This window comes from Doryrhamphus excisus, linkage group LG10, assembly GCF_037039965.1.
Source record: "Doryrhamphus excisus strain RoL-2023G ecotype Guam linkage group LG10, RoL_Dexc_Guam_v1.1, whole genome shotgun sequence".
Taxonomy (NCBI): Eukaryota; Metazoa; Chordata; class Actinopteri; order Syngnathiformes; family Syngnathidae; genus Doryrhamphus; species Doryrhamphus excisus.
The window spans coordinates 6248515-6269216 of record NC_136366.1 but is presented as its reverse complement, the minus strand read 5'-3'; the positions used below and the strand labels follow the sequence as shown (position 1 = coordinate 6269216).

General features: G+C 48.1%; 1 protein-coding gene across 2 annotated transcripts; it reads right to left on the bottom strand.

Annotated features, from left to right (window-relative positions):
* Positions 1–371: 371 nt before the first annotated feature.
* Positions 372–18868, bottom strand: zbtb7c (zinc finger and BTB domain containing 7C). 2 transcript variants are annotated; one of them, XM_058064964.2, is made up of 4 exons: positions 18703–18868; positions 3426–4079; positions 2740–3356; positions 372–1512 (listed from the first exon to the last, which is right to left on the bottom strand). In XM_058064964.2, exons 2-4 carry the CDS (start codon positions 4056–4058, stop codon positions 987–989), a joined length of 1776 nt encoding a protein of 591 aa, XP_057920947.2. In that variant the 5' UTR covers positions 4059–4079; positions 18703–18868; the 3' UTR covers positions 372–986. The 2 variants fall into 2 exon arrangements, with proteins under 2 accessions (XP_057920947.2, XP_057920949.2); XM_058064966.2 differs by lacking the exon at positions 18703–18868 and adding an exon at positions 8827–8966.
* Between the last annotated feature and the right edge of the window lie 1834 nt (positions 18869–20702).

Sequence of the window (20702 nt, the reverse complement as noted above, 5' to 3'; positions counted from 1 at the left end):
CTCACAAGGGTCGCAGGGGATGCTGGAGCCTATGCCAGCTGTCTTCAGGCGAGAGGCGGGGTACACCCTGGACTGGTGGCCAGCCAATCACAGGGCACATATAGACAAACAACCATTCACACTCACATGGACAATTTGGAGGCGCTAATTAACCTAGCATGTTTTTGGAATGTGGGAGGAAACCGGAGTACCCGGAGAAAACCCACGCATGCACGGGGAGAACATGCAAACTCCACACAGAGATGGCCAAGGGTGGAATTGAACCCCGGTCTCTAGCTGTGACGACAGTGCGCTAACCACTAGACCACCGTGCAGCCTGAATGACAATGTACTAATGCATTATAATATTATTTTATTTCTAGTTTATTTCTATGATGTAAAAAAGCTCCTACACCAAAACACCAAAGTTCAACATTTAAAGTCTTTATAAAACATTTGCAAAATATAGCCAAGGCTCATTCATTGTTTTAAATATGCATAAATAGCAGAAAAAGAAGATAACAAACACCCCCCCATTTTCAAGTCAAATACATGTGATTGTTGGCAGCAGAGTAGACCAGCATCCAGAATGCCCAGAAAGCCCAGAATGCCCAGAAAGCCCAGAAAGCGTCCTTATGGAGAGGTTATTTAGCGCTGAAATAGTGTCGTATTAAAGTGTTGCCATCCCCTGCAAAGGAAACACCCCGTGGTGTGTTTATGTACAATAGTGCAGTGGAGCGCTTATTTGGATGACTTTAGTTTTTGCTTTATTGTGTGTATTTATGATTCTTCCTGTCTGAAATGTTTTACATTCAGTGTTGCCACTAATGCCGATACAAGAACAGGTGCTGTAATTTTCCTGAACCTGAAGGCGTCGTTGCCTTTTTTTTTTAATCCAAATATTCCAGTAAACATCGAAAAAAGTCTTGATATTCTTGTTTTTAGCGGAAAATCAAACGCTAGCAGTCTTAGGAAGTTCACCGATTTGTTTGTCTCTCAAAAGGTCTTCATGTGGCCGTCTCAGGGACGGGAGGGGCTCGCTCCAGTCTCATGGTCCAGGGGTCAGAGGTCGCCGTATAATAAGGTGATCGGGTGAGTACGTCTTCTCCCGTCACGGCGAAGGCGAACACGCCTCGCGGCCTCGCCGCTCCTTCATTGTCATCTTCTCTGTTGAAACCCAGTCCGCGGCTCTTCCCTTCCTCGTACGCCGACTTGAACCCGCCGCCGGCGGTGACGTTGGTGGAGGGCGGGCACAGGAAGTTACCAGCCGGTGCCGCAGACCTCCACGCAGCAGGCTTCCGTCCCCGGCGGGGGCGGGAGATGCGGCAGCTCTGCCTCTTGATGTGTCGGTGTAGATGGTCGGAGCGCGTGAAGCTCTTGTAGCAGTGCTCGCACTGGTAGGGCCGCACGCCGGTGTGGATGCGGAGGTGGTTCTTCAGGTCGTAGTTGTGCACGAACTTGGAGTTGCAGTGCAGGCAGATGTACGGCCGCTCGCCCGTGTGCTTCCTCATGTGGATCTTCAGCTTGTCCTGTCTGGTGACAAAGAACAACACATCAGTCATCGTGTGGACGGGTCACCGGGTCGCCGGCCTCCTTAGCGGTCTCAGGCCAGAGCCCAGAGAAGCTCCTCAGGCGGCTAAGTTCCACATGGCAGACAACATACGCTATCTTTGCTGCCACTGTTTTCTTTCCTACGTGTGTACTTCCATACTGTATACTCCGGAGTCCTACTAGTACTACCACAGTTTGGTACTCTGTGTTCTCAGGCCACTTGGAAAATATGCCAAAGATGCGATAGAGTAGCTGGGATAGGCTCCAGCACCCCCGCGACCATCGTGAGGACAAGAAAATGAATGAATGAATGAATGAATGCAGGAGAGTGACACATCGGCACTTCAGGATCTTTGATCTGAAAATGAGATCTCTTTAGAAATGAACATTAGAGACATAAAATGGCCGGTTCGCTTTCCATTACGCGCCGCTTTTTGATGCTAAAAACAAGAAAGGTGCTGGGGAAGGACCTGGCTCCTTGATGATCTTGGATTGGATACGCTGCTCCTTGATGATCTTGGATTGGATACGCTGCTCCTTCATGATCTTGGATTGGACACTCTGCTCCTTCATGATCTTGGATTGGATACGTTGCTCCTTCATGATCTTGGATTGGACATGCTGCTCCTTAATGATCTTGGATTGGACATGCTGCTCCTTAATGATCTTGGAATAGATAAGCTGCTCCTTCAAGATCTTGGATTGGATACGCTGCTCCTTAACAATCTTGGATTAGACACGCTGCTCCTTCATGATCTTGGATTGGACACGCTGCTCCTTCATGATCTTGGATTGCTACGCTGCTCCTTAATGATCTTGGATTGGACACCTGCCGAGGAAATGGATGCTGGTGTCTACATGAGAACGGGATCCCATCCAAAGTCCTGCCTCAACTAGCCAGTGGGACGAGGCCCGGCAGGGACCGTCCAATTATCCTGTTTAGGGTAGTAGGTGTGCTGGAGCCTACCACAGTTGACTTTGGAGCGAGGGGCAGACTACAAGTCAGTGACTTGTAGTGACAACCAAAAATTCATTCATTCATTTTCGAGAATTGTTATCATATTCACGCTCATGAGTGAGCTGGAGCCTATCCCAGCTGACTTAGTGAAAGAAGCGGGGTACACCCCGGATCGGTCGCTAAGTCCCAGCTAAAGTTGCTTAGGGGTTGACCGTTCCCAAGCGCACCTCGGCAAGGTGTGATGGTCTCACCTGGTGAAGCGCACCTCACAGATGGTGCACATGTAGGGTTTCTCCCCCGTGTGCGTCCTCATGTGTCGCGGTAGTTTCCCGGCGCCTTGTATGATCTTGTTGCAGATGGGACACTGCTGCGAAGACTTGGGCTTCATCTTCCGCTCCTCCTCCAGCTGCCAGGGAGGGAAGAGCGCCCCTAGGTGGGATGCGGAGTTCAGGAAGCTCAGGTAGGACCGCAAGTCCGCCTCATCCTTGACCGCCGAGGGCGGTGCAACAGGGCCTGAGGCGCTGACAAACTCCTTCAGGAAGTCAGTGTGGAGCAGACTGGGCGGGACTTCCTCTTTCATTTCCTCTTTGATGATCTCTCGCTTGACGGCCAGATTGAGAGGAGTGGGGGCGGTGGGGGGCAGGAAAGCGGCCGGGGACGCCCCCGTGCGAGCGTGCTGATGGAGGCTGTGGTCCAGGAAGCTCTGTGGGAATCCCGGGAAGTCCGCTGCCCACATGGAGGGGTAGAAGGCGGGGAGGAGCGGGGAGAAGTTGGCCCTCCTGTCCAAGGCGGACATGCGGGGGTAGAGGCCGTCCTGGAGGAGCGAGGCGATGGAGAAGTCCTTCAGGGCGCGATTCTCCAAGGTCTCCTGCAACACCACAACGTTAGCGCCATGAAAAGGTTTACCATGAAAGGAACGTTTCATTCCAGACTCTACCTGCTTTCCACTCATGTGGTCAGCTGACATCTCCTGGTAGGAGGAGGTGCTGGGGGGCGGCGACTCATCCGCCCCTAGAGGCCCCGCCCTGCTTTCCGATGACCTCAGCGACCTCTCGTCGTCGTCATCCTCCTCCTGATCTTCATTCCTGGACTCGGCTTCTTCTTCCTCCTCCTCCTCGTCTTCCTCGATGTCCCTCTCCCCGCCTCCTCCCCCACTGTCCATGATCTCCAGGCACACATTTATGATGCACGGGATCTCCAGCATCCGGGCGGCGTTCAAGATCTCCTTCACATTGGACGTCGTCACCGTCAGCGTGGAGGTGTAGGCGAACTCCAAGATGGCCGTCAGCGAGTCCGAGGTTACAAAGTCTATTTCGTAGATGGCGGCGCTGGCGGTGTGGAGGTGGCGCCCGTCCTCGGGGCCCGCGGCAGCCACGGTGAAGAGCTTCTTGAAGTACTGGCTGCAGGCTGCCAGCACCGAGCGGTGAGTGCGGAACTCTTGGTCGCGTACGATGAGGACGACGTCGCAGAGGAGGCCGTCACGCCGCTGCTCGTTGAGGCTGCACAGGACATCGCTGCTGTGGTTTGGGAAGGGGATCCCGATCCGGTCTTCCTCCCTGTGGTGGACCATCCTCCGGTCTGTCGTGCTGATCTAGGTAGGAGCCAACACAAATTCAAGCTTTGAGCATTTTGTGACTAAATTGTTGATGACATAGTGTATCATATTTTTTTTGCATTCCCCATATAGTCGTCATTAGCATGACAATAGCCACATTAATTAATTGAGTTAATTAATTAATTAATTCACTCATTTTCTACCGCTTTTTCCTCACGAGGGTCGCGGGGGTGCTGGAGCCTATCCCAGCTGTCTTCGGGCGAGAGGCGGGGTACACCCTGGACTGGTGGCCAGCCAATCACAGGGCACATATAGACAAACAACCATTCACACTCACATTCATACCTATGGACAATTTGGAGTGGCTAATTAACCTAGCATGTTTTTGGAATGTGTGAGGAAACCGGAGTACCCGGAGAAAACCCACGCATGCACGGGGAGAACATGCAAACTCCACACAGAGATGGCCGAGGGTGGAATTGAACCCTGGTCTCCTAGCTGTGAGGTCTGCGCGCTAAACACTAGACCACCGTGCCGCCCAATTAATTAATTGAGTTAACTGAGTGCAATTTAAAGGGGCTCGTTATCCCAGCCTTTGTAGTGAGTGGTAGTGCTCCTATAGAGCAGCTACACACAATAACCCGCACACAAAAGCCATAAGATCGTCCAGAATCTCCACCTATTCCATCTTAATTTCCTTGGATTAGTGATTCCTGCCAAAACCTTTTCATTGAATTCAGCCACGCCCACTCCGCTGTGATTGGCCACACCCACAAAGTGCTTCCTACTATGAACCATATAAGGAAGGGCCCCTCTCTGACATCAGCAAGCAATGGTTTGACCACGAGCGTTTTGAGTCATCCCACCTTTCTCTTCCGGAATCAAGCGAGTGTCTCAGTGCATACTTAACTTCTTTTTACACTTGAAGGAGCGTGTTCAAATGGAAGTAAAACATCGCTGATAGTTATGAAATGTTTCTTCAACCCGAAGACGTTAAAAGTCTAAAAATAATCCCTCGGTTCACCTGCAGCCACACGCCTCGGATACCGGCGTTCTGTGTGGTTATTCTCTTGTTGCTAAGGGGACGGTTGCTATGTGGACACCATTCATAGAGTTATTAAAAGGATACCTGTGTAAACATCTGCTGGGGAAAAAAGTTCAACAAAAGAGAAACAGCCTGTCATGAGATGACAGTTTTATGACGTCCTGGGAGTGGAGCGACATCTTTGCTACTCGACCGTGGACACACGGTAGACGTTGATAGATGAGCTGCTGTATCATACTTAGAACGCTAACAGTCGAAACATCATGATTGTGTACGTGGAAAAGTCAGTCCTGCTATGCATTCACTCAAATTCATTCTAGGGTTCCATTCCTAAATACCGATTGTCCAGTCGTTATGTTTCTATGCATCACATGCAAGCACATGAAAAGCAACTGATTTAAATCAAATCAAATCAACTTTATTTGTATAGCACTTTTCCTGCAAAGACATGCAACACAAAGTGCTTTACAGAGTTAAAAACAATTACTACAATTAAAAGGAAAACAAATACTAAGAAAGCCCCTCCCTCCCACCCACCCACACATACACACAATCACACACAATCACACACAATCACACACAGTAGGGAGACATGGCATAGCACTGAGGATCAAGGCAACGCCACCTTTGGGGACCGTCCACATTGGGAGGAGCCGCAGGCCGTGCCATCTGACTCCGACAGACGGACGGACCCCCACAATAAAGGGAGGCCGGGTCGAAGGGACCCAAGGATGGCACCCACTCAGCAGACCCGACACAGCCCCCAGTTTGGAGGACCCCCCCACTGAGGAAACACTGGAGTTAAAAGCTAAAGACTAAAAGCATAAAATAGGACTAAAAAGATAAAAACATAAGAAAAGTTTAAAGATATTAGTTAAAATCTTGATTAAAAAGATTTAGCCAATCAGAAGCCTGAAGAAGGGGGCAAATACAGAAAATACGCTGGTAGTGCCGCTGTAAACCCCCCCCCCCCCCCGCTCTGAAGTCTCTCGTTAAACACCTTTTGAAACAACCGCAGGCATACGGGGTACATTATAGCGCAGTTACGCAACACCGCCCCTTGGCAAAGCGTCTTCTTGCTGGAAAAGGTTGAGTGAGACGGCGCCCTCTGTTGGATGTAGATCTGCAGCACTCTGTATCCCCTGCTTATACCACCGTCTTCTCTTTCATTTATTGTTAGAAACCCCATCATTTACTATTTACTATGATTATAAATCTGCAGGACAGCGACTTCCAAACTGGAATCCCGTTTATGCAAATGTGCCATCATGTACCTAATTTGCTCAGAAGCTGGACCACATTCTACGGAGACGTTAAGAACTGGAGTGGAGTAAAAGTTGGGAAAAAAAATCCTGCAAGAGCCAACCAAAGTTTGTGCACCATAAAGTCAAAGCGTGAATACAAGGTGAGCTGCGCTGACGGAGCGATTAGTCGGGCCTGTAAACTTCCCCAACAGGTTGCACAAACAGACGACGAGGGGCCCCTCCCTGAGAGGGCCCTGCCAAGGCAAACAAAAAAATGAGAGAAAGTCAGAGTGGGAGGACTGTCATTTTGTTTGCTCCAGGTCCATCCTAAAACAAGCAGCCCTCCACCCCCCCCCCCCCCCCCCCGCCTCCTCCTCCTCTCCCACCGCTAGCTTTAGCTCTGACTCGCGGTGGCCAGCCCCTAATTACTACGTGGAGAGGATCTAAGGAGGATGTGCCACATAGACATTGGGTGGGGGAGGTTAGGGTGGGGGGTGAGGGGGAGGGGGGAGGGCATGGCTTCCTCGCCCGCAAGTGACATCTCTCCAGCCAAACGCCCTCGTTAACCCCCAACACGCCCCTTCCACCAGGGCGGCGACAGTGGCATGCGTGTTGATAAATAGCACTTAGGTAGTCTACGTTACAAAGTACACTCTGACTACTTTCAATGTGTACAGCACATGTAGTACTTAGAAATGTACTGCTCAGGTTGCAGTACATGTTTGTGGCGACTTGTTGTTGGGGGACTTCATTCATTCATTCATTTTCTACCGGGTTGCAGGGGGTGCTGGAGCCTATCCCAGCTGTCTTCAGGCAAGAGGCGGGGTACACCCTGGACTGGTGGCCAGCCAATCACAGGGCACATATACGTAGTCAAACAACCATTCACACTCACATTCATACCTATGGACAATTTGGAGTCGCCAATTAACCTAGCATGTTTTTGGAATGGGGGAGTTCACGGGACAAATAAGGCAGATTCCCAGTTGGCTAACTCTGGGATTGGACAAACAAGGACATTCCTGCTTGATCGTACAGAGTTCTTATGTGGGACATTCTAGCAGCGTTTTGACTGGGAACTATGTTGGGACAAATATTAGCATCGTTTTCGACGTATTTCTCGAAGTATTTTAGCGTTTCAGCAGGGACCGTTTCCGTATAGACGAGCAATACGCAGCATAATATCGGAATATTTTGTGTCATGACTGTGACTGTGGCGGTGGACAGTCGATATTGTCTCGTCTGTAATTCCACTTGGCCCAAAGTCTGGACTAGACGTCGGACCAAGTGGCAGTTCGGGTGTCACATGGGGACGTCTGCGTCTGCTAACAGCGCCCGCGTACGACCTGTTGAATAATCCGGGACGATGTTGATGCAAGCCACCAAAGGAGTGTTGTTGTGTGGCCATCGCCGCCCCCTGGAGGACTTAGAAAGAAGACCAACATGAACAGCGGGACCACAGTTAGTATACACCACATAAGAACTCCCATTCTGAGTCCCGGCGCCACTCGGGCACCATTTCCTGGATCTGGCGGTGCCCCCAAAGCAAAATTGCCATGAGCAAAAGGACATAGCAAAATAAGAAGGACCGGGAGACGTTGAAGTCAACCGTCGTTCCGATGCGTCTCCTCCTCTAGCACCATCCTCTCCTCTACATAGACCTCATCCGGTCCCCAGTGGTACCTGGCCGGAGTTTGGCCACAAATCAGCCAACCGGTGGCACAAACAAGCACGCCAAGGTCTAAACTCAACTTGAGTGCCAGAGCAGTGCAGGAAATCATCCTCTTATTAAGGGAGCATTTTACCACATTTGACCTTGGTGATGTCATTTGCTACGGAGCTGACTTGTCTGTTTGGTGCGCACACACACACACACACACACACACACACATTTACTTCTTAATAGTGGGTGTCTTTATTTAGCCATTTATTGGTATGGAGCTGTTAGACAAAAGCCAATACAGGCTGCCTTTACTTGGACTTCCTTGACTTTATTGATAAGTATTTTCATGAAGTATTTATTATAATCCATTTGACTCATTTCTGCTGTTGCTTACTGAGTATATCAAACACTGCTTTTGACTGTTTTGGTTCAAAATGGGTATTGGGTAATATTGGGTAATATTGGGTAATGGGTAATATTTCTCGCATTGAAAAGATTGACCGCCTTATTGAAGTAAATGGAGATGAACCCAAATGAAGGAATACATGGCTGTGCCCTTTGGCTTGGTGGAAATCTATTTGGGATTTGGCGGATTCATGGAATCCTACGCTGTGATCACAACTGCTAAGAAATATTCCACACTTTTTAACATGAAGAGTAGAATACCAAACAGAGCTGAGAAATAGGAACATAACGAGATAAGAAGCAAATACAGGTGACAGCTAACTTGTTTGCCCCCGGAGGGGGCGGCATACAAGGCTCCATGTGTCACTTCATAAGCGTCACCCACTTGTCCTCACATCATCCAAAAAAGTAGACAACTAATCCTACCTCGGTCGTCTAGCGGGAGATTCTGGTGCTCCTTTGCTGACCCCCCAGCATGGCCCCCTTTTGACTGTCAGTCAATCAATTCGTGTGTCGACCAATGAAGCTCCCATTCATGAAAATGTCTCAAAGAAAGTCCAAAGCAGCCGAGGAGCGAGCGCAGGGTGCCGGTCCGGGAGTGTGTGCGTAAAGCCGAGCTGGGGAGTCGGCTTGTGTGCGCCGAGGAGCGCCAGAGGAAGAGGGAGGGAGGGACGGACAGAGGGAGGGAGGCTGGAATAGCGGAGCACTGCGCTGTGGAGATGTCGCACCGCTAGTTTTTATAGCAGGGTGGGTAGCTGCAAGATAATAATACCCCATCCTCCTCCACAACACAAGTCCAAGTGCACTGTGTAATAAGCCCGTGGCCAAGACACCCTCTGATTTAGGTCAGACAAAATGCATTTTTACTTGTGTTCGAGGGACGGGGGGCAAAGGAACTCCAAGGGGTTGTTTGGGGAGACCGAGGGAGGCGGGAATGTGGAAATGTGGAAAACTGTTTTGTCTTTTTACTGGCATGTTTGACAGCAGGCACATTGGCAACCCGAGTGCCTTTGTGGCAGGCACACTTTGGGATCAAGATCAATGTTGTTTATTTGTTATTTTATTAGTTCTATTAGTCATAATTCATAGTAATGGTAATGGTTTTATTTCATTTGAACATGCATCAGATTACAATTGAATGCATCACATAATCACTTCACAGTTCCACATGTCCAAAAGGAGTAGAAAGAAGCAAAGCTTATTAAATCCTACCCCTCCATCTGGTACTTTTACAATCAGTAACTGTTACATTTGTTCACTTCCTGCTTTCCGTAATACAAGTTAATTTTTTTTTAAAATTTATTTAAAAATTTTGTAATTGTATGTCCCGTACCAAAGTACGAGGTGATATGACCATACAATGACATTATGTGTACCATAGTAACTGTCAATATATAGTGATAATCAATAATCAACAACTATATTATAGTCAATAATATAGTGATATATATATATAGCACATCATGACTCATCATCTTTTGAAAGTCATGTTTTGATGCAAAGAAATAAAATGGATGATGGATTACATGTCATAATCTACACGTTAACTTCAAGGATTTTCCCATGGGGGGGGATTTACTTCTTCCACCAATTGCCATTCCTGTTGCAGCCCCCCATTAATCTGAGCGTGGGACCAGCACCTCTCCAGTGGCTAGATGTGGCGGATAATTCCTCACGGCACACTTGATGATTTCACGGTGGAACAGTCCTCCCGGGTCCTCCCCTGCCGCCCCTGGTCCTCCCCTGCCCTCCCCTATCGTCCCTGGTCCTCCCCTGCCGTCCCCGGTCCTCCCTGGTCCTTCCCTGCCCAGTCCTCCTGCCAGTTATACCGATGGCAGCATCCAGCCACCCTAACAGATCCTTAAGACAATGATCCTGAACAATGAACATTGATAATCCATCCATCCATTTTCTATGCCGCTCATTCTCACTTGGGTCTAATAATAATATAATAATAATAATAATAATAATAATAATAATAATAATAATAATAATAATAAAAATTGGATCACTTTGAGATTTCTGTAATGTGAAGTGCAATATAAATAATAATAATAATAATAATAATAATAATAATAATAATAATAATAATAATTATTATTATTATAGTAATAATAATAATGATGATATTAATAATAATAATAATAATAATAATAATAATAATAATAATAATAATAATTATTATTATTATTATTATAATTATAGTAATAATAATAATTATATTAATAATAATAATAATAATTATTATTATTATTATTATTATTATTTATATTGCACTTCACATTACAGAAATCTCAAAGTGCTCCAAAGAAAGCATAAAAAAAGGCTAAGGGTCTCCATCGATGAAGACGGCTGCAAGCTAGTACAGTGTTGTATTCAGGGATATATTCAGGGCACAGGGCGATGGGAATGTTGGGAGTATTTCTAATTTCCCTTACAGGACTTCCAACACACTATGAACGTTGTCCAGTTGGCCCAAAAACTCACAAGACGAACGAGCCCACTTCCTGTCCTTTGGGGAGACAACACAGACCCGAGCAAACCGCAGGCCGTACTCTTGGTGAGTGACACTGTTTTGCACGGTGGAGGGGGGGGGGCTTTGTGGCCAGCACACACTGGCATCCAGTATATATAAACGGGGGTTAGCCACTAACTGCTAGCAGGCCAGCCAGACGGCCAGAAAAACAACATTCACCCCGTAAGATGGGCTGGACTGTTCCGGAGCTGCGGCGGTCGTCATAGCAACACGCCGTAAGCGACACCTGTGTGGAGGGTTGGTGGACTGACACCCCCCGGGGTTTTAATGGTGTCATGTACTTCCTTCTATACTACCATATTCTACATATATATATTCTATCATATGCTACAACAACAAAACAGTCATTGGAACTCCGGCAGGGAGGGGCTCGGGATGGGGGAGTCGAACATTGGACGTGACTCCATGGGACATCACTGCTCATTTCCACTCAAGACCGTGATGATCTCCTAACCTCAACATACTCTGATGATTACTAGGAAGATCACATGACGCGCCTCGATGACTTTTTGGAGCCACAACAACACAAAGCTGACAAGAATGTCGCCAATCTCTCAGCAGCATGCTTGGAAAAAGGGGGCGGGGGGGCTGGAAGGTAGACGCGTTGGTTCGATAGATAGTTCATGGTGGAATAATAGCCACGCCCACAAGTTATTAATCATTATCATAGAAATATTCATTCATTCATTCATTTTCTACTGCTTTTCCTCACGAGGGTCACGGGGGTGCTGGAGCCTATCCCAGCTGTCTTCAGGCGTGAGGCGGGGTACACCCTGGACTGGTTGCCAGCCAATCACAGGGCACATATAGACAAACAACCATTCACACTCACATTCATACCTATGGACAATTTGGAGTGGCCAATTAACCTAGCATGTTTTTGGAATGTGGGAGGAAACCGGAGTACCCGGAGAAAACCCACGCATGCACGGGGAGAACATGCAAACTCCACACAGAGATGGCCGAGGGTGGAATTGAACCCTGGTCCCCTAGATGTGAGGTCTGCACGCTAACCACTAGACCAAAATAATCTCAAAATAATACAAAGTCAAAGCCCAGGGGCAATGTACAGAATTTAGGACTATGTACTGTTATCAACTATTAATAAAACTATTCATAAAGATTCAAAATATATATAAATATATATGCAAGAGTAACATAACTGCTACCTTGCATAATATCAATAAATAGTCTGCTTGCTGTAAGGTTTAGTATGTGTTACATAAGCACCAGAATCAATAGATTGAAAATGAGCAGTGGCCATAGAGTGTTGTATATCCTTATTACAGTATTCTAACAATATATAGAACTTCTGTCATTTCATTAGTGTGTACTGTGTGTACTACAGTATGTATTGTGTGTGTGTGTGTAGGGTTGCATGAGAGCTAACAAGGACAGCCTTGGTGGGACAGCCTCCGTCTGCCCTCAGGTAGCGTGTGTGTGTCCCTGTGTGTGTGTCCCTGTGTGTGTATGTGTGTGTGTGTGTGTGTGTCACTCTGTGTGTGTATGTGTGTCCCTGTGTGTGTGTGTGTCAGCAGGAGAGCCCCGAGGCACCATGGCACCTCCTAATTAAAAGCAGTCAGGCTGCAGGGCAGGCCAGACAGATGCCTGTCACCACACATGCACACACACACACACACACACACACACACACACACTGTGGAGAGGCAACAAGACCATGCTGCAACGAGGTGTGAGGTGCAGGTCAACTATTTTTGGGCGACCATACAGGTAAGTGGTGTTGGTGCATCACAGCCACAATTGGCAAAAAGACCAGAAGAAGGGAGATCCAAGAGCCAAGCGCCAAGATCCAAGATCCAAAAACCAAGCGCCAAGATCCAAGATCCAAGATCCAAGATCCAAGATCCAAGAGCAAAGTTTTGTTGTATTATGACCTCCGCCAAGGGGTTCTTCATTGGTTGAATATGATGACTAATTAACGATCATTTTTACTTCAATTAATTATCAGCTGGGATAGGTTCCAGCCCTGTGACCCTGGTAAGCAAACCCGGCATAGAAGATGGAGTAGTCATTCATTCATCATCCTTTTCCTGCTTATCCCACTGGAGCTTATCCCAGCTGTCTTGGGGGAGAGGCGGGGTACACCCTGGACCGGTGGCCAGCCAATCACAGGGCACATATAGACAAACAACCATTCACACTCACATTCATACCTATGGACAATTTGGAGTGGCCAATGAAGCTAACATGTTAACATGAGACCCCGTTGGAGACCCCGTTGGAGACCCCGTTGGAGGCCCCGTTGGAGACCCCGTTGGAGACCCCGTTGGAGACCCCGTTGGAGACCCCTTGCAAGCTGGTCACTGAATTGATTCTGTTTTGACTTAAGCCGGACAGATTTCTATTGAATCAAGATATGTTGGACCCTGTTGGAGACCCCGTTGGAGGCCCTGTTGGAGGCCCCGTTGGAGGCCCCGTTGGAGGCCCCGTTGGAGGCCCTATTGGAGGCCCCGTCGGAGGCCCCATTGGATGCCCTGTTGGAGACCCCCGTTGGAAGCCCCGTTGGAGACTCCGTTGGAGGCCCCATTGGAGACCCCGTTGGAGGCCCCGTTGGAGACCCCGTTGGAGACCCCGTTGGAGACCCCCTGCAAGCTGGTCACTGAATTTATTCTGTTTTGACTTAAGCAGGACAGATTTCTATTGAATCAAGATATGTATTTGTATAATTATATTCTTATTATTGATGTCATCTTTCAGGTTTGTGTTAGATGGTACTAAAATAGTTTGGGCCCAAATATTATTTTTTAGCATGTACCTATTTCCCGGGGGCCCTGACCCACGCCACTCATCATAAATACAGTACAAAACGTAGTTAACCCATGTGATCGGTGGCGCTAGTGGCTGATCTCACCCACGGATGACTGGAATGGGCAGCATGAATCCCTATGGGATCCCCACGGATGACCCTTGATGGAGGGCTTGACCCCCGCCTTCCAAAGTAGCTCAAAGACAAATCGTGTCTCTCACCTGTCCACTGTTACATCTCAGGTGATCTGAGAAGCTAACGGGCTAACTGTGGGCGGATCTAATCGCAGCGATTAGATGGCATGAGCGGGCCAAGCGAGCCCATCCCACACACTCGTGTCTGTGTAACCGCCATGCAGCCTCTCACTGGCGGGTGGGTGGACCCACTTATTCAAGGCAGCAACTCAGCCTTGCTTTTTAGACATGGTGGAATCACGCTCTGGTTTATGGCTGCCTTTTACTTCTTCTACCGTTATCTACCATCTCCTCCCTTAGCTCTCTTTGAAGGGCCCGTGGTGGCCGATCATTCATACCACGATTCATAGCACAATTCATAGCACATATGACACACCACATGCTGTTTGAATGTGAGAGCTAATGGCAAGCTAATATTTATGGCGATTTTTAACAATTCAACGTGGCTTTTCTTCATCCTTTACTGTACTTGCTAATGTTGAAGCAATAAATAAAGTCCCTTTTACGCTCAGTTGGAGACAGCGACCTCTGCTGCCACGGATGGAAATGACAGGCTGATGTGAATACAACTGTGTCAATGTTGACATACTTGAGTCAAAATGGACACATTTGTAATCAATATATTTGGAATGAATGTACAAACGTATAGCCGTCCAATCTGTAACGCAGCTCCACACTTCCGGTCGTCGTCTTGGCGCGGCAGGTCACAGCCCTCTTTAAGTTCCGGGGTCATGGCGTCATCGTGGTTGGCGAGTTTGATTGGCTGCTAATGCGGAACCACCTGAACCACTACACTACTCCACGACTGGAGTTGCTGGTAACATCCACTCAGCGGTGAGTCAAACTTTATTTATAAACTTTATGAATCGCCGCGGCACAGCACTCATGCCGTTCCAGAGTTCTATCGAGGTAATGGCTAATCTACCATAGCGGCAACCCCGGTTGGCGTGACTCGTTAAATGGCCGTATTTTACAAACGGTCCTATCAAGGAAGTTTATTTTACAGCCGAACAGGCTGCCGAAATACATTGTTTAATATGAACCCTTGTTTGTTTGTTTTCTTAGTTTTGTGGGGATGTTTTATGGTACTTTTTGATATGCGCCCAAATGGCTGGGTAGTGTTGAATTGGAAATGCATGAGGTTGTTGTAACTGAAACATTGATTTAATTTCAAATCAATTTAATCGTAATGTTATTGAATATATATATATATATACACACACACACATTAACTATATTGATACCTAAAGTGCACTTTAAACTGAACTCATACGGAGCACATTATATTAATAACGCTGTACCAATTGTAGCATGTCATTGTTTCTTGACCTTGTGGAGGTCAGATTTTTCACCTACTGAACCTCTGACGTTCCACATCTGAAGGCGACACATGATGGCGAGCTACCCACAATCTAACCCTTTTCCTTTTGAATACTACCCCCCACCCTCATCAGATTCCTTACTCATGGACTGGATCATGGATATTAAGGACACTTTGCTTCCCACCCTGAATCCCGACTGAAATTTGTGTGTTTTATTGTATATGATTAAGACATATCTATTTATACTAGTCCAAGTCACTATATATACCCTATATTAGTACCTATATACCCTGTACTAGTACCTATATCCCCGAAACATAACTAACGCTTTATTTTTGTGTGTATATCAATAATTATAACCACGAAAAGCAATCGTATCTGCCCTGTTATTCACACCCTGAGGCTCCAGTAGTGGAACCATCTTTTGAGTGCTAAGGTGCCCTACTCAATTGGCCGCAGTCGGCCCCCAGCCCCAGTGTGTAACTCTTGTGTGTAATCCCATCAACGGGATCTACCCGTGGCCTCCACAACCACTTTGATGCTACTGGCAACGGACGCTTCCTTCTACCAAGCTGATTGCAGGTTGGCCTGACAGGGCCAACTAATGTTGGAAACTCAAAGTTACCCGTCAGCAGTTACCACAAGGTCAATGAAGGGATCCTACCTGATTAATTGAAACAATTTCAGATTAATGCACTAAAAAAATCATTATTTGCAGCCTTGCATCATATGAATTATGGAATTAATGCTTTGTTTTCATGATTCTGAAGATGTAAGCCATTCTGCATCCATCCATCTTCTATGCCGCTTATCCTCACCAGGGTGGGGCTAGGCTGGAGCCTATCCCAGCTGCACACCCAGGCCTGGTGGCCAGCCGGTGGCAAGGCACATGTAGACATGACATGTCCCAAAGGTCTCCCTAAGGTCTGGACCAGGCCGACCTCCGGGAGCGTGAGGGCTCGCCTCCCAGTCAGCAACTGTGTTGTCACGAGGAATGCGAGTGTACACAAATCCAAGGAGGAGGTTTGTTGGCTTTTTTTCCGTTGGCAAGGCCCGAGCCTCCCACCCACAGCAGCCTCTTCAAGCCTCCTCCCATATCCTCTATTCATCGGAGAGGGGGGCGGCTTACTCACCGCTCCCAGGCTCCACAACAAAACCTGGACTGCAGTCCTGTACGGAGGAGGGCCAGCACGCACTTGCACGCACCAACGGGTGCTGCGCTGCTGCTGTAGGCACGCTCACACACTAAGGCTACGGGTGCTCCATACCTGCACATGCTGTACAGATCCACAGTAGCGTTTGGGGGAACTCTGTCCACGCCCAAATGCATTTGTGGGCTGTGAAGTACATGGCAAGGAAACGGGCGGCATTGGACCCGGGGCATTAGACCAATCAGAAGCCAGGGGAAACGTACATGACCTTAAGTGTCAACCAAAAAAAACAGCAACTTATGGTGATCATGTTGAATATTAAAGTTAAAAGAAAAACCTGCCCACTCAAATGCCGGTTTATGATCAATGACGCAATATGATCATAGATCATTATAGAATTATGATATCATTATAGTATTATATCGCTTTCACAGCCGTATCCATGTTTAGACCCCTCCCGGGTGTCGCTAGGTAGAAGTGACTGGTGAAGAAAGGGGCACTTCCTGTAATGGGATGGAATCCCACTCTGTATTAAATACAAAATGCATGCTGAGTCACAGCAAGACTTGGTTCTCAGTCCAGGAAGTGAACACGTGGTGCATGTCGACACAATGGCGGGAGGGGAGGGGAGGGGAGGGGAGGGGCGCTTCCACACACTGAGGAAGATGAGCAGCAGGAAACAAAAGCTGAAGCTCCTGGCTAAATCTGTTCCTTTGTTTCCTATTTCATGATTCCACTCTTCCATGCGGAGCCACGTTAAGCAAAAAAGGTTATTAATTTTTAAATTATTTTACATTAAGGTCGCTCGTCGTGTATTTTGGTTAGAAATAAGTCCGCCAAATTTTCCCATCACAAGAGTACACTTTGGCTTCTTTTTACACTTGTATGACTTCTAGTCTTACGGAAATAGACAAATGTGACCTGGTGCTTGTCATGCCGCCGTGGCTTGCCTACCAGCCTGGATTGTGCAAACATGGAGACACGCCCAAGGTGATGTTAGCCCAGGACAAAAGCCCAGCACACGGATCGGCTTCAATTGCCATCCTGCTGGGGTTGATCAAAAAGGGAGCGTCTGGGTGTTATGCTAGGTGTGGCGTGTCCCCGTCTCACCTCCACCATGCTTCTGCTCGCATGTCCCGTGGGGGTGACCTCCCTCAATCTGAAGGACCTTGCTTGTTACTTTTTGAGGTCCACTCCATTTGACCAGCATACTATCACTGGAACTCTGCTGGATGGTTCTTCCTACTCTTGCAGTGTACCAGTGTACCAGTGTACCAGTGTACCAGTGTACCAGTGTACCAGTGTACCAGTGCATGCTGGTCGTACTCCTTTTGCAACAGGAAGTCCATTGCTCACATTTGGTGAAATACCCCTTTGTTGTTGATGCAGCTCTTGTATTGGTTCTCATTAGTTTGGGTGTACCTAATCTTGTGGCCAGCATGTGCACATTCTGAGTATCTCCACCTCTTGAGGACCCAAATGGAGTTCACGACAATTGTGCTGAATGAATTCATTCATTCATTCATTTTCTACCGCTTATCCTCACAAAGGTCGCGGGGATGCTGGAGCCTATCCCAGCTGTCTTCAGGCGAGAGGCGGGGTACACCCTGGACTGGTCTGCTGAATGAATTGTTCGTGAAAATAAAAAGTACTATAAAAAAAACCATGACGTTGTTAAAATCCATTCATTTTCTATGCCGCTGGAGCCTATCCCAGCTGCCTTTGTTTGAGAGGACCGGTGGCCAGCCAGTCCCAGGGTACATATAGACAAACAACCATTCCCACCCACAGAGGAAGACTGATGGAAGCTTGTGAAATTTGTTGGAAAGGAGCACAATGGGATAGAATTAATGCGGCTGCAGTACTTGGCTGCAACCAGCAGAGGTGCTGTTGAGGAAATGACATCGGCTATGCTAATTTTGTTTTTGTTTTACTGTTGGGCCAAGTTTTAAAATAAGACTATTGACTAATTACTGAATCGATAGGACATTTTGATTATTATTATTATTATTATTAAGGCATGGACCTCGATCACCTGATGCATACAAATGAAAAAGGGGAGGTGTAGGATGCCTTCCCATTGGAGACATACAGGACGCAATCCCTGCTTGCATAACATCTAACTGGTGCACTCAGGCAGCCTTTGGGGGGGGGGGGGGGGGCATGGAATCAAAGCTTCTCAATGTCGAGGCCATTGGATAGAAAAAAGTGACGTGATTAACCCAAGCACAATGCTTCCTCCTCACTGTGAGGCAACACATACACACACACACACACACACACACACACAGTAGTCTCAGAAGAACAAGCATAAAATGATCAAATCACCGACCTTTCCCTGAAAAGAGACGTCTTTGATTCTAGTTCCTCTGAGGCCTTCTCGTTCCCGCTCAGGAAGTCCATCAACACTCTGCTTTGGCACACAGGAGGAGGAGTGGACAAGCTAGCGCTGGGAGAGAAAGTTATCTTAGAAACACAACAAAACAAAAAGCGATACACCCACTGCCAGCACCCCTCCCTTGCTTCTTCTAAACCAAAAGTATTTGGCAGCGTTCCACTACTGGTCCACCTGTGCTCAGGGGAGGGGAGTGACACACACATACACACACAGGCCAAACCTTAAAAGCTGCTCTAGAACCTTGTCCCAGCTGACATGGCCACCAGTCCAGGTTGTACAACTGGGATAGGCTCCAGCATACCCCCACCCTAGTGAGGATAAGCGGTGTAGAAGATGGATGGAGGGAACTATTCCACGAGGGATGGACGATGGTTTGGATTCTAAACAACCCTTTCACGCTGCCACCTGCGGCGTGGGCGTCGCCATCTCGTCCACCAAATCTGTCAAATAAACCGTGTTGTTGTTGGCTGGTTTACCAAGCGACACATGGTACTCAATGCTAGTACCATGGCGTTTTCATGGCAGCTAATTATTCTACAGGATAAATATGAAGATCTTCATCGGCCCTTATGCTAATGTTAGCATGTGCTAACAGTCTGCTAGCAGCTTTCATGAACGGCGCCCGGCTAGCTCAAGTCAACAAAGACTTGCTGTTGGTGTGAAGAATATCCACCACAATCCCAGTACACACCTTAGCTGGGACATTGGAGAACCCCGCCTACTCTCCTGTTGGCCATACATCATCAGTACCCCCACCCACCCCCCCCCTCCACACTGCTGCCAGGCCGTAATGTTTGTCTTCGCCTCTCCTCCCATTTCCCACAGCTTCCTCTCCCCAAACACACCTCCTCGTCCCACACATGAGGAGAAGGTCGGAGAGCGAGGTGATATCAGGTGATGCTGCCGATGGGGGCTGGGGGCTCCGCCTTGAAGTGCCATCATCAGCCTTTCAACGTGATGGAAGGAACGGAAGGTCAAGGGGTCGGCCAACCTTCAATCTGTGAAACAGTCTGTTGTAGTCTAGTCTGTTCTGTTCTAGTCTAGTCTATTCTGTTCTAGTCTAGTCTAGGGGGGTCATGTACAGTACCAATGAGAGAAACTTTGCCTACAGTACATAGGTTGTATATTTTGAAGAAAATTAACTGTTTTGGAGAAAGGTTGTAGAAAAAAGTGTATTGAGAATGAAAAGAAAAATTGTTGTCCTAATTGCACAAGTGTTGTAGAGGTACTACATAATATACACAGTATGTACTGCATATAGTACTCTTGTCAAAAACATCTTCAGGTAGAAATATTTGCCGTATTTCATGGCACTTTTCAAAGCATGAGACAGACAGAGGATGTATTTGGCCTTGCTCCATACGGTCGTCCTGGGGCCCAGTCCCGGGGGGCCAGTCCCCAGGGGCCAGTCCCGGGGCCCAGTCCTGGGGGCCCAACCTCGGTCCCCCAGTCCGGGGGCCAGTCTCGCAGCCAGTCCTGGGGGCCCAACCTCCTTCCCCCAGTCCGGGGGCCAGTCTCGCAGCCAGTCTTGGGGGCCCAACCTCGGTCCCCCAGTCCGGGGGCCAGTCTCGCAGCCAGTCGTGGGGGCCCAACCTCGGTCCCCCAGTCTGGGGGCCAGTCTCGCAGCCAGTCCCGGGGGGGGCCCAACCCCGGGGGCCAGTCCCGGGCCGGACGGTATAAAAGTATATTTAGGAGATGATAATAATCCCTATACGTGCTCATTATGGCCAGCAGAGAGGAGAGGGCGCTGGTCAGCGAAGGATTGTGGTTTTTGCAGTTCTGAGCGGCTAAAATAGCCATGCTCGTCGGCGAAGGACGATGAGGCGAAGAGCGAGCACGCTGGCAGCATGACCCGCCTCCCTCACTTTCATCTTGCCGGGGGGGGGGGGGGGGGGGAGCCGAGGCGCTGCTCAGACGGCGCAGGCGGTCGCGTT